We start from the raw sequence: 14153 nt of genomic DNA, 5'->3' as shown, positions 1-14153 counted from the left end.
TCCAGCCCTACCTTCTAGAGCAGATTGATGATCGCTAGCACTGCCTGGGGGCGCCTGGTCGCATTCCCCACCAGAATAAATGATAAGAAAGGAGTTTCTTTGTAACACTTAGATTTAGCTTAATGTTGATATTTGATAGTTCGTACAAGGTGGTATTTGAACTCTTTCTTGGTTGTATACACCAGCTTGCATGAGAGGAGATTCAAAATCCTTAGGATTTATAAGCATCTTAGAAATGATGTACCAGGGTTTTATTGTAGAGAGTGGTGATTGATCATCTAAGAGAAAAGTGTTTGACATTTTATATTTCTGAGAAGTTCCTGTTGTCTAGCAAGTAGAATGTTCAGTTATGAACGTAATGTAGCAGATTTATTTCCCCATAATGTTTTCGAAACATTATGTTTATTTTCAGTGTCTCGCTCTAACAACGTTTTTTTGGGAGGGCAAACTGCACAGTAAGATGACGTAAAATTAGAGTCTAACACTGTAGCTGACAGGGAATGACTGAAGCTTCTCAAACTTTTTCTCTTTGAAGGAACTGGCTTACCGAAAAGAGATAGTGAGAGCTGATCTAATTAACAAAAAAGTTGGAATCAGGTACGCTTTGAAAACATTTATTTACTGTTGGAGAGAATTAAAGAATGAAGTACCCACAGGACTTTAATTTTTCTTGGAAGAATGCTTAGGGTTTTCCTATCTTTTCAGAGTAAGTGATAATAAATCCTCTGTTGTGATATCTAGTGTCGAACGGAACTCCGAAAGAAAGGTGATACTTAGAGTATTTTAAAACAAAATATAAGCATTTTTTTAAAAATTTTTTAATGTTTATTTATATTTGAGAGAGACCGAGACAGAGTGTGAGCAGGGGAGGGGCAGAGAGAGAGGGAGACACAGAAACAGAAGCAGGCTCCAGGCTCCGAGCTGTCAGCACAGAGCCCGACCCGACGCGGGGCTCAAACTCAAACCGTGAGATCATGACTGAGCCCACTGAGCCACCCAGGCGCCCCAAAATATAAGCATGTTTTAAGTAATCCAGTGAAGTTTATGGATTGTACATTCCTGTTTCAGAGAAACTCCAGAAAATATTGCCAAGCTTCTAACCAGGATGCATTTAAAGTCCGAAGTAATAGGCGACGGGAATCAGATTGAGATTGAGATCCCTCCAACCAGAGCTGACGTTATCCACGCATGTGATATTGTGGAAGACGCAGCTATTGCTTACGGATATAACAACATTCAGATGGCTCTCCCGAAAACATACACCATAGCTAATCAAGTAAGATTGCACCCTTAAATAAATATTCCTTATTGTGAGAGACTGATTATTGAATGGCAGGAAGGTTTTGGGAAAAACAGAACATAGGAATTAAGTAGCATTTGGACATGCTGTGCCATGAGAGGCATTTGCTATGGAGAGGATACAAAACAGATGCCCAGTGGATTAGAGTAAGTTGAAAACTTGTGATGGCTAGTACTTGAAGAAAGACAGGTTTCGAGTTTGGAGCCCTTTTGAATCTTTAACTGGGATATTCATTTCCTCAACCTGGCCTGAAGGCAGAAGTTTGGTGTGGGAGAGGTCAAGTGGGGGTTTGTACATCTGTGTAGGAATAGTGGGGTAGTGGGGCGGTGGGGACGGCTAAAACGGGGGTGCTAGCGGTATTAGGATGGAAGGGGGTTTTCCTTTTAATGACATGTTTTGTTTAAACCTTTTGTCAGTAGGAAATTTTATTGAGGTGAAATAAAGTGAAATATCTTTTTTTCAGTTTCCTCTTAATAAGCTCACAGAGCTCCTACGGTATGACATGGCAGCCGCCGGATTCACCGAAGCGCTTACCTTTGCTCTGGTATGTCCTGTGTGCTTTTCTGTGCAGCTGATTGTTGACAGTGAATCCCTGAATTACTGTATTCTCTGATTCCTGACACGAACTTACAAAAGCCGGACTGCTAACATTTCCAGGTTCTAGAAAAATGTTTTCACTTGAGAATGTACAATTTCTAGTGAAGAAATGTTTTCTTTTTAGTCACTGAAAATCATGAAGGACAAAACAGTCTTAAATGACAGATAACTGTGTATTTTTTATTAGCATGGAAATGTTAAGGGTTGAATTCGCAATGAATTTCATAACCAGACTGATGAAGTTAGAATATTTAGTCTTAATTTGGTTGTTTCTGTGCCCACTAGATGCCGCCCTGGTTAAGGGTTTGTGGACTGTTACACATTAAACTGGTCTTTGAACATGTTCACAACATTTGCTTTGAGTTGAAAAGCTGACATAAAAGGCTTGAATCAGGAAATGAATTTTATTACAAAATAGAAGGAAATCCCCTTCCCCCTGCAGATTGACCATTTGAAAAGAATAAAATATGTATGCCGTTTATAGTTCCTTCTTCTCTTGCTGAGCATTTATGTGGTGCCTACAGTGTGGTTCTTGAGTATTCAAGCAAGCTTCTGCTTAATGACGTAGGGCAAAACCCAAACCAAAGGAAAACAAAACTAATTCGTTTTCTCCCCTCAGCTCGACTCCAGACATAGACTTCTCAGTGTTGTATTTACAGAAGGCAGGAGTGGGGGCTACGCTACTACGTATGTGGGGAGAGGGAGATGCAACCTCTCCGGGTCCTTTTAGTGAGCATTTGTATTTGTAGGATGCTAACATGGGAAGGGATCTCACGGATCTTCTCAGTCAACGTTTTCATTTTGCTGATTCACTAGTCCTTTATTTAGATTTTAAATTTGTTTTTTTAATTGTTTTTAATGTTTTATTTCTTTCTGAGAGAGAAACAGAGCATGAACTGGGGAGGGGCTAGAGAGAGGGAGACACAGAATCCAAAGCAGGCTCCGGGTTCTGAGCTGTCAACGCAGGGCCTGACATGGGGCTTGAATTCATGAACCTTGAGATCATGAGCTGAGCCAAAGTCAGACGCTAAACCAAGTGAACCACCCAGGTGCCCCAAGAAATGTGTTGCATTTTATTTTATTTAAAAATTATTTTTTAACATTTACTTATTTTTGAGAAAGCAAGACACAACGCAAGCAGAGAAGGGGCAGAGGTGGGGGAGGGATGCAGAATCCAAAGCAGGTTCCAGGCTCCGAGCTGTCAGCACAGAGCCCAACACGGGCCTCGAACCCACGAACGGTGAGATCATGACCTGAGCTGAAGTCGGACACTTAACACCCAGGTGGGTGGCTCATTCAGTTAAGCATTCGAGTTTGGCTCAGGTCATGATCTCACGGTTCTTGGGTTAGAGCCCTACGTTGGGCTCTGTGCTGACAGCTCGGAGCCTGGAGCCTGCTTTGGATTCTGCGTCCCTCCCCGCTCTCTGCCCCTCCCCTGCTCATGCTCTTTCTCAAAAATAAATAAATGTTAAAAAAAAAAAATTAAATGAAGTGACATAGGATTGATTTGAAAGGATTCAAAACCTGTACAGAACCATGTAGAGTAAACCATGACTGTTCCCTTCTGTTGGCCCTCTGGATTCTAACCCTATTTTCCTCCCCAGAACTAACTGCTGTTTAGACTTTGGCATGTGTGTTTCCCTGCCTTTTTGCAGAAGTAGTGTTTAAAAAGAAAAAATTTGGGGCGCCTGGGTGGCTCAGTCGGTTAAGTGGCCGACTTCGGCTCAGGTCATGATCTCGCGGTCCATGAGTTTGAGCCCCACGTCGGGCTCTGTGCTGACAGCTCAGAGCCTGGAGCCTGTTTCAGATTCTGTGTCTCCCTCTCTCTCACCCTCCCCCGTTCATGCTCTGTCTCTCTCTGTCTCAAAAATTAAAAAAAGGTTAAAAAATAAATAAAAAGAAAAAATTTAAACTGCTTCTAATCTCAGTCCATTATCCTCCATTGTTGTGATAAAGTACAAGGTCACTCACATACCTACCTATGTTGCTGTGCAGAATGATTTTTTTTTTTTTAATACAGACGAGTTCTTTTTGAGAGTAGATTGCATTATTTAAATTGCATTTCCTAATTCATCACATTATATCTTGTTATAAAACCGCCTCCGTGTTGTAGAGAAAATTTGATTATTCCCAGTATGCCTGCCATGATTCTCTACCTCTGCAGCCATGGCAGATCAGGGAGCTTTTTTCTGCTCTGCCTGGATGTGGCTTCAGTATCCCTTCCAAGAGAGGATGGCAAGAATCATTAGAACTGGCATTGACATAAAATCTGAGCCCATCCATGTTTTTTTTCCCCCCCAAGAGAAATGCAGACTAACTAGCCCTTGAAGATCATTTGGTAAAATAGTGCAATTAGGCAACATCACCTAATGTTGAAGATAGTTCAGTACCCTGATGGTACATCAGTTTTCATGTTAAGTTTTAAACTCCTTTGCAGCAGTTAGCATTAATATGTGATACTTGTTCTTAGTAATTTATTAAGCATCACTGTTAATATTTCTTTGAGCGCTTAGTTTGTGCCAGGTACTTTATTTGCATTATTTTGTTAACTCATTTGTTAGATGTAACGCATCTAATAGTGAGTTTTATTTTCATACCTTCTGCCTATCATCCTGGTTTTGTGACCAGCCTCTTTCTCTGTTCGGTGGGTGAGTGCTTAAGAGTTTATTCCTCAGAGCTTTATCAAGCACAGATGCACAGAAGTTAAATGATCAAGTAGAAAGAATGTTGGGCAGAATTCAGGCCACTTGAATTCTGCTTTTACTCCTGTCATTCTACCCTAAGTCAGTATGTATTTAGCAGACATTATAATGGTAATCAAAACAAAGCCATAGGAACACCAAGGAAAGAGAGAGAAGTTAGAGTCACTAGGAATATATCTGTGGAAGAGGTAGAACTCTGTTGGGGGATGGTAGTAGGTAGGTTGGGGGAAGGCACTAATGGTAAAAGGAAGGAAGGAAGAGTGTAAGATTCAGGGAATGGGTAGCTAGTTGTAAGAGACTAGACTGGTAAGTGAGAGGCTAGCTTAGGAAGGGCCCAAATACAGTTATAGCACCATCAACATGTGGAAAACTTACTTTGCCTCTGTATCATAGATAGAACTCCTTGTAAAAGAACTGTTAATGTGAAATTATATCTGCTGTGGCCCTGAAGTAGTTGATACATGTATTCTTTTCTTTTTTTTTAACTTCTTTATACAGAGAATCTACATTGCTACAAGACCGTAAGTTGACTTATAGCCTTAAATACTTTGTATATTCAATTTAGTCATTGTTTTTCCTTATTTATTTTGTATGTACTTCTTAGTGCTCCCAAGAAGATATTGCTGATAAACTTGGTTTGGACATCTCTGCAACAAAGGCAGTCCACATAAGTAATCCTAAGACAGCTGAATTCCAGGTGAGAATTCTAAGTAGTTAAGAGTTTGAGTAAATACTGAGAGGTGGTACATAAGTTATTCTACTTCAGATAACAAAGTCTTAGAGCTTTTTAAAAGTCTCTCCTTGGATAGAGGATAGTTGGTTCCTGCATACTTTGTTGACAAATTCTTAACACCTTTTTGTAATCTTTTCTTGATTGATTTACAGTGGGTCTTTGCTTGCTCTGTGCTGTGTAGCCCAGTCTTATCTGAACTTTCCATTTCATTCCTTTCAAATCAGTTGACTTTTTAAGTGCTATTTGAAGTTTTCATCTTTTCTACCCATTTGTAGTAAATGAGTCAGTAACTATTCACAGTACCTCTATGAAGTCATTCACTTTGAAATTAGTTGCTACATCAGTTTTTGACTAAGCCGTCTCCATTTTTTTTCATGGTAATCCTTTAGTTCAATGGCAGTTTCACATAGGGTGTAGGAATATGTCAGTGCGAATGATACTACCTTAGTAAGTGTTAAATGATTTACATTATAGACTACGATATTACCTTGAAGCGCTCTTTTTATAGATTATGATACCTTTGCTTATTAATGACTTTAAACCATCTCCCCTCTTTCATACTGGCTCGCTCTCATTCTGTTTTGCTTACAGGTGCAATTCTTGATGATTTTTCTTTTTTTCTTTTAAATTTTTTTAACGTTTTATTTATTTTTGAGAGAGAGAGAGTACACGCAGGTGAGGGGCAGAGAGAGAGGGAGAAACAGTCCAAAGCAGGTTCCAGGCTCTGAGCTGTCAGCACAGAGCCCGATGCGGAGCTCGAACTCACGAACTGTGAGATCGTGATCTGGGCCGAAGTCGGATACTTAACCGACTGAGCCACCCGGGTGCCCCTCTTGATGATTTTTCTTTAACCCGGGTTTGGAATCAAGGGGAATCTTAGAATTGGGAAGAAATGCTTTCAAATAAATTAATGCTGTTGATAACATGTGAACTCTTAAGATAGTTCTGTGGTTTTCGCATCTGTAAAAGAAGGCTCAATTCTAAAAATTTTTAAAGTTCTAAAAATGTTAAAATTTAGATTTTTTTTAAAGTTAGATTTAATCTATAGGGCTACCCACTAATGCGGTAGATTAGGGCGAGGCTGTTTAAAGAACTAATTGATAATAACATGGACCAAGTACATGAGTGGTTTCTTGGTATTCGGTGTCAGAACTTTGAAGAATTACACCAATTTGGAAGGATTGTGATCATAAGTTTGCTTTGAGGCCCACTAGCTTTTCTACCGCCCTCTCTTATGGTGTTCTTTTTAATAGGAGACACTCAAAATCATTTGGGTAGAGGGATTTTTCAGTAAATCTTAACTGGGTTTTTATTTGCGTTTATTCCAGGTTTTCCGTTTTCTCCCAGTTTTGTTTATCAAGCTTGATAGATGTAAGATGAGGTAATGTTCTTTAGGTTTACATTCTGTTTTCTATGTAAGTGGAAGGAAAACAAATCAGAAGCACATTAAATATCACTATAAATAGTAGTGGTTTAGCACACTTTCAGAATCAATAATTCTGCATAAAATACATTAGATGAGAGGCTATCTTTCGGATTCGACAGATTCTGCAGTTTATTCATGGTTTACTAGCAGATATATCCTACTGCTACTCATGGGGCTGACAGGTTTCTGTTTGCTTATGGTTAAATGTAAAGTTGTTTGTGGACTTGTAACTCCGTTTATTGTCTAAGCCCGTTCTTTCTCTTGCATAATTCTTAATTTGGGGGTGTTTTCTCACAGAGATGTTAGAGAATGGATGTAAGAAGAAATGTCATTTAGTTAAAACATGTAAATTTTTATTATAATTATAAACAAAATTACAGAACGTTACCACATTCCCCCAAGTCAGCAATAGTATTCTTTAGTATCCTTAAGTAGCCAATCATTGTTCACATTTTTCTAGTTGTCTCAGGTTTTTTAATAGTTTGATTTGGCATTCAAATGTTCGTACAAAGTTGATGTGTTTCTTAAGTCTTTTTAATTTACAGATTGCTCCTCTAGCCATCTCTGTCTTTTCCTCTCTCCCTTTCACTTTATTTGTTGAAGAAACGGGGTCATTTGTCCTGTAGAGTTCCCACAGTTAAGATTTTGTTCAATACGTTCCACTGGTCCCCTATATTTCTAGTATGTCGGTAGGTAGATGTAGAAGTTTGATTGGATTCAGTTTTCACTTTTTGTATTGCCGTGAGTTTCTAAACAAGCAAATAAGGCTTATCTGTAAAATGGGGGGGGGGGGGACCTAAGAAAAATTATTTACACAGGAAGCTTGTCTGTATTACAGTAAGTTAAGCTTTCTTTTAACCCTGCAGTTTTGTTTCTGATTGGTTTGGGCACTTTCTCTCCATTCGCGAACGTGAGCAGTATTTAGAAAAGCACCGAGATTGAGGCTGCTCGCAGCAGTTGGTAGAGTGAGATTGATAGGAAAGCTGTTCTCTATCCTCAACACACATTCTACTAGCAAGTCTTAGGGGCTTATTACTGTTACGCCTGTAGGATCTCAGAGGGGCTGCTGTTTTAGTCAGGGTGGTCAGGACAGACAGGCCTTTGTGGGAGAGGACCTGTTGAGAAGAGACCTAAAGAAAGTAAGACCGCCGAATCCAGAGGAAGAACGTATGAAGTGGAGGTAGGGAGGAGGCATGGAGCCTGAGGTGGAAGTCTGCTCACGGAGTGTGGCTGAAGCCCATTACGCCCAGTGGGGGCAGCATGTGTTGAAGTTGGAGAGGATGCCAGGGCCAGATTTAGATACAAGGACCCCATGTAGGGCATGGTTTTATTCACAGTTGGGTGGAAACCTATTAGATTTTTGAGCAGGGGAGCTTCCTGATCTGATTTGAGCTTTAAAGGATCATTGTGGAGAACAGACCATAAGGTAGCAGGAGTGGAAGCTGAGAAACCAGCGTGAGCTCACACAGTAGTCTGGGCAGACGATGGCAGTGCTCGTGTCTGACTCCAGAGCCCACGTTCTTGATGATGGTTTCCTACTACTGCTCATAAAACTGGTCTGGTAACGTGATGCGTCAAAAGCCCACCTGTCTCCTTGAGCTCAGAATGAGAAATTTATTTGAGACAGAAGTAGGGAAGCTGTTTTGTTTTTAAGAACTAGGATGTATGGTTGTATTTCTTTGGCTACGAAGCTGAAAACTATAGTCACAGCTTGCCCATAGCAACTGCATAATTTTTTTTAGTGCTTACGTATTTGTGTTCTTTTTTCTCGTTGTCATGGTATTTTAATTGCATTTACATTTTCCCTGGTCTTGGTTTTGAAGAATTTGATTCTGATTTAACTTATATAAATACTTGGGTTTCTTGTAATCTCCTTCAATTTCTTTATAAAATAAAGCAGGATATGAAAATTTATATATTTGAAGTCTTAAATAACCAATCCTAGATACAAGCATTGTATTTATAATACTTGTTTCTCATTTTGGGATCAAGTTTTGTGACTTTTCATTTTTTAAGTTTGGAAGCCAGAATATTTTAAGTTTTTGTCTTGGAATTGAAAATTAAAAATGATTTGGATATTTAGGCATTGCATTTTCCAGAAGAGTCTTGCTGTGAAGCTATTGAGTTCTGGCCTTGTCACCAGGTCGGTTTGGTTCTCCTTTGGTCAATGCAATTTCACGTGTTCTCCTGTAGGTGGCACGCACTACCCTTCTTCCTGGCCTCCTAAAGACCATAGCTGCGAATCGGAAGATGCCCCTTCCTCTGAAACTGTTTGAAATCTCTGACATTGTAGTAAAAGATTCTAGCAGAGGTAAGAACAAGTCCCCTTTTAGTCCCGCTGAAAGCATTTTATTATGAAAATTTCACCTGCATATTAAAAGGTAAGCAGTATGATGACCCCTGTGAATCCAGCGCCCGGCTCAGCAGTTATCAGCACATGGCCAGTCTTTCATCTGTTTGTACTCTAGCCTGCTTCCCCATGTTCTTTTGATGTAGTTCCCAGACATCCTGTCATGTCATCAGCAAACACTTTAGTATGTATTTCTAGAAGATAATGTATCTCTAAAAGATAACAGAGGCCACTCTTGATTTTTAAAAAATAAGTCACACTCTTTTATCATCGAAGACCCAGCTCGTGTTTATATTTTCCCATTTGTTTCATAAATTTAGTTTTCATGATTGATATGAATCCATCCAAGGAAGCTATTCAAATATTTGGTTGCTCTCTTATTTCTTTAAATGGAAAGCAAATCGTAAAGAACTTAACATTTATGAAGAACCCTATTAAAACCTCAACTTGAGGGGTGCCTAGGTCGCTCAGTCCATTAAGCATCTGACTTCGGCTCATGGCTTCCAGCTCCGCGTGAGGCTCTGCTGACAGCTCGGAGCCTGGAGCCTGCTTCTGATTCTGTGTCTCCCTGTCTCTCTGCCCCTCCCCTCTTCATGCTCTGTCTCTTTCTCTCTCAAAAAGAAAGAAACATTAAAGAAAGTACTACGGAACATTTCCTTATATCCTGTGATTTATGTGCATGTCATTTTAAGGTACTTGATATCTTGCCATTCTAGTTAGCAGTGGCTGTTCGCTGTCACTCTTGTACTAGTTATTATACACGTTTTACCAGGTTTTGTCTCGAGTGTCGTCTGGACTTCTTAGTACAGCCAGTTGCTTGGTCCACCATTTGGAACTCAGAGATTCCTGAAGAAACCTGTATTTAGTTAGTACTTAAACCTGATTGCCAAGGATGTCCGTCTTATTCAAACTTTTGTCTTCAGACTGAGGTCTGTTTGGAGCTGCATAGGAGATCATTTCTTGGGGAGCGGTGCCATCAAATGACTGAACTGCTGGCAGTATTTCTCTGGTTCCCTGGATTTAACTGTTCAAATCCTGTGTTCTATTCAGGAGCCTCACCCCAGACTACAGAACTCCATGTTTTCTTTTGAATCTGTTGACACCAGCAAAGGCCTTTTCCTCAGTTTCTCTTGAAGCGGATCATATGGCCGTTGTTCTGACCGCCCAAAGTAGTTGAGAACCGTTGGCTGTAAATCAGCTGATCTTAGGAAATGGACGCTAGAGAGGCACGTCCATGCTGACGGCATGTGAACCTTTTGTAGCAAACTCTTCCGCCGAAGCTGGATTCCATCCACTTCCCAGTGTGCGGCCTTGTCTTCGGCTAACGGCATCACCTTGCATTTGGATGGTACTTTATACTTTTCAAAATCTTTTTAAACATACTTCTTCTCTTGATTGTTAATCCATCTCTTTGAGGCAGATGGGACCAAAAACACTGTCCATGCTTAATATATAGGAAAATTAAGACAGGAAAGTGTTAATTTGCCCAAGGCTGGATAAATTTTGGACTCTGAGCTAAGGCCAGAATTTGGTTTCTGTGCATATATCCTTAGAGAATAAAAGTTTATTTTAATATCAGTCTGTGTAGCATTTTCTTTGGGTGGTGTATCAGTTTTCTTTGGTGGTAGAAATCAAAACATTTTCCGTGCTGGCTGTAAGTAGTTCTGAGGGTTCTTGTGCCTCAAATCCTCCATCGGTACAGATAACTGAGAATTTGTTATGATATCACTGTCAGGTTTTTCTGTTAATTTTGACTCCTTTCCTTTCGTCTTAGCTCTTTGAATTGTATGTTTTGATCCTTGGTGATCCAACCTATTTACAGATGTGTGTAGGATTAGGTCAGTTATACTAAGTTTCCTCAAAAGTTCTGTAACACTGTTTCAGCGGTAGGCCTCTTCCCTAATGGCAGGGGCTCCCTCAGGGCACTTCAGGGCTGGGCACACTTGTAAGCAGGCGGCTCGGAGTCTGGAGGGTGAGGAGCAAGCTGAGGTCCCCACGATTGCCGCGAGGACATTTTCGCTGTGAGCACAGAGCGCTTGGCTGTGGTGCAGCCCTTGGTAGGGATGTCTCTGCTGGTTTTTTCTTTCATGTGTTTTTGGGAAGGCCCAGGCACAGACTCCACTCCGCAAGCGAGGACCACGCTTGGAGAGAAGGCCGCCTGTTGAGAGCGAGCGAGCTGTTGTTCAGTGCTAGCGCTGTGGGCCTGGCGATATCACCCTGGCGATAACCCCAGAAACTCAGTCTGTATACTTGTCACCTCCGATTTGCATTTCTGCTACACTTTGTGTCATCAGAAAGAGTAGTTTTCATCTCTGTAGCAGACCTTTTATTCCGGTTTTTACTTGTGATTATTCTGCTCTTCTCCCCGTGGAGCCATTTTCATCTGATAAGACATTTGCCTGTTATCTCGCACCATTCTGGTTTATTGTCTTTAACCTTTTCCGCCAGTGGGGTTTGAGGAATGAGAGGAGGGAGGCGTGCTCAGTAAGTTCACCCTCTGGAGTAGGTTTCCTCTTGAGGGAGACCCGGAGTTTTTATCCTAGCAAGTCATTTTTCTGATGGATTATTCTGCATATGTGCAGGTGGACCCCCTGCTTGTCATTTGGGGGTACGCAGAGGACTCTGTAGCAGCGGCAGCTCAGCTCCATGGATTCAAGACTGTACAGCCAGCGTTTGGGGGTTTGAGTCCTGGTTCTGCCACTTAAGAGCTGCTTAACCTCGGACAATTTTTTCAGTCTCCCTGTGCCTGTTTTCTCATCTGTAGCAGTGGGGATGATGGTTGCACTTACTGGATTTTTGTAAGGATTACATGAATTTGCGTTTCGAAAAGTTCTGGCCGTGTAACAGGCACCGTTTGGTGTCTGCTCATACTGGCCGGGTATTAATAGTCCCTGAGGCCAGGTACCTAGCGTCCTGGTCTGTGGTGATTGTCCGTGAGAATGACTTGTAAGCCTCCGGCCATTAAAGGGTTAATGTCGCCTTGCTGCCCCACTTGGGGCTCCGTTTTTGTCCTAACCTTTGATTTAATTGGGTTTTCCTCTGTTGTATTCTATCTTCTTATTTTAGGGCATGAAAAACCAAAATGTACTGGTGGGGGGGGGTATTAAAAACAGGAATGTTGTTTTCTTTTCAGTAATTCATCAGCCACTTCTCCTCAGTGAATTGAGCACATACATTTTTACTGCCTTTCAAGCCAGTAAGCATTTTTTTGTCTGTCGGAGTTAACCGTTTCCTCCTACATAGTCACACGGTTTTGAAGAAGAAAAATCTAGAGTATCAAAAGTGAAACGATAGAGAAGTTTTCCAGTAATATAAAAACATCCCAGATTTTCATTAGTGGGGGGGGCTGTACCCAAAGTTCAGAAGGTAGGGATGTATGGCAAGAGTAAACAAGACCATCTCATTCATTGCACTGGTAGAAGAGTCTTTTTTTTTTTTAATGTTTATTTATTTTTGAGAGAGAGACAGAGTGTGAGCAGGCGAGGGGCAGAGAGAGAGGGAGACACAGAATCGAAGCAGGCTCCAGGCTGTGAGCTGTCGACGTGGGGCTCGAACCCACGAACTGTGAGATCATGACCTGAGCCAAAGTCGGACACTTAACCGACTGAGCCACCCAGGCGCCCCCGAAGAGTCTTTGAGTTCCTTTTCTTTGCAGGGTCTGTTTGGAATATAAGAGAAAGAGTTGCCAGTCTTGAGGGAGATGAACTGGTTTTTATTTTTTTAATGTTTATTTGTTTTTGAGAGAAAGAGAGAGTGTGCGTGTGAGCAGGGGAGGGGCAGAGAGCGAGGGAGACACAGAATCCGAAGCAGGCTCTAGGCTCCGAGCTGTCAGTACAGAGCCCCATGCTGGGCTTGAACCCACAAACTGCGAGATCATGACCTGAGCTGAAGTCAGACATTTCACTGACTGAGCCACCCAGGTGCCCCCCGTAAATAGGTTTTTATACATAGTGCTCCAAGGGAATGTACAAGGGACCCTGATAGCACAGAGAAGGATTGACAGTCACCACTGACTTGTTTTGTAACATTAAGTAAAACCCCGATTCCCAGCCTCATGTCAGTTTTGTATAGGCAGGTGTATCTTCCTCAATGGAAATGAAGAAGAAATCTGTGCTGGATTATTATATGCCTCCCACCAATTCGCCCGCCTGTACTCTCGTACACATTGTACTCTTACGTTTCTGTAAGAGCAAATGAAAGGCTACCAGCGCCTATTTTCATTCTTGACCTCATTGGACACTTTCTTCTGCTCGTCTGGACTCACTGACTGACCGTCCGTGTTGTGAGACTATCAGGCTAGCTTCCTGTTGAGCAACTAAGTCAGACACACTTCTCAAATATTAAGACTTCGGTGTGGAGTCCAACATATCCTGGTTCTTTAAGGCTGGGCCAGCCACTGCATTTACTGAGCTGTAGGATCCAAAGTTGCTGCACCATTGTTAAAAATTAGTCATGACTCAAGCAGCTAAGCGGATTTATCCCTTTTGGGCAGAATGGCATGTGTCTTTGGAATGAAGTTAAATGCAGACTCTGGTGTGGGGTGAATTTTCAGCTGTATTACAGAAGTCGGTAGAAGCAACCCTGAAGCTATCAAATCAGGCTGCTGTGAGTTATGGATTTCAGTTGTTCATAGTTCCCTCTATATAAACTAAACTATTAACAAAGTAGTAAATTTATTTATTTTTTTAGATTTTTTATTTTTTTAGAGCGAGAGAGAGAGCAGGCACGGGAGAGGGGCAGTGAGAGAGCAAGAATCTCTAGCAGGCCCCACTCTGAGCACAGAGCCTGACGTGGAGCTCGATCCCACAACCCTGGCATCATGACCTGAGCTGAAATCGAAAGTTGGATGCTCAACCGACAGCCACCCAGCCGTCCCAAGAGTAAATTACTTTAGAGGAGCCCAGGACCTACTTATGAATTAACTTGGGCTAATCTTTATGCCCAGAAAAGCAATTGGATTTTGCAAAGCCCAACATTCTGGCTTTTTATTAAAAGCAGATTGAGTTCTGCCATCACAGTTTATTTCATGATGGTCACTGAAGCTG

The 14153-nt window shown here is 41.4% G+C and overlaps 1 protein-coding gene across 6 annotated transcripts in view; it reads left to right on the top strand.

Moving 5' to 3' along the window:
- Positions 1-14153, top strand: part of FARSB (phenylalanyl-tRNA synthetase subunit beta) — an 83370-nt gene that overhangs the window by 35978 nt on the left and 33239 nt on the right. For 5 of the 6 annotated variants that reach the window (XR_003970698.1, XM_030324152.2, XM_030324151.2 and 2 more), the window contains 5 exons: positions 536-597; positions 1069-1276; positions 1764-1844; positions 5204-5296; positions 8952-9069. Coding sequence is in view for 5 of the 6 variants with exons in the window: in XM_030324152.2 (XP_030180012.1) it covers positions 536-597; positions 1069-1276; positions 1764-1844; positions 5204-5296; positions 8952-9069 (562 nt within the window). In the remaining variant the exon portion in view is untranslated. Of the gene's footprint in view, positions 1-535; positions 598-1068; positions 1277-1763; positions 1845-5203; positions 5297-8951; positions 9070-10158; positions 10352-14153 lie in introns of those variants that run through there. The other variant, XM_030324153.1, reaches the window with a different exon arrangement.

This window comes from Lynx canadensis, chromosome C1 (genome assembly GCF_007474595.2).
Source record: "Lynx canadensis isolate LIC74 chromosome C1, mLynCan4.pri.v2, whole genome shotgun sequence".
NCBI classification, from domain to species: Eukaryota; Metazoa; Chordata; class Mammalia; order Carnivora; family Felidae; genus Lynx; species Lynx canadensis.
This window is presented reverse-complemented; position numbering and strand designations above follow the sequence as displayed.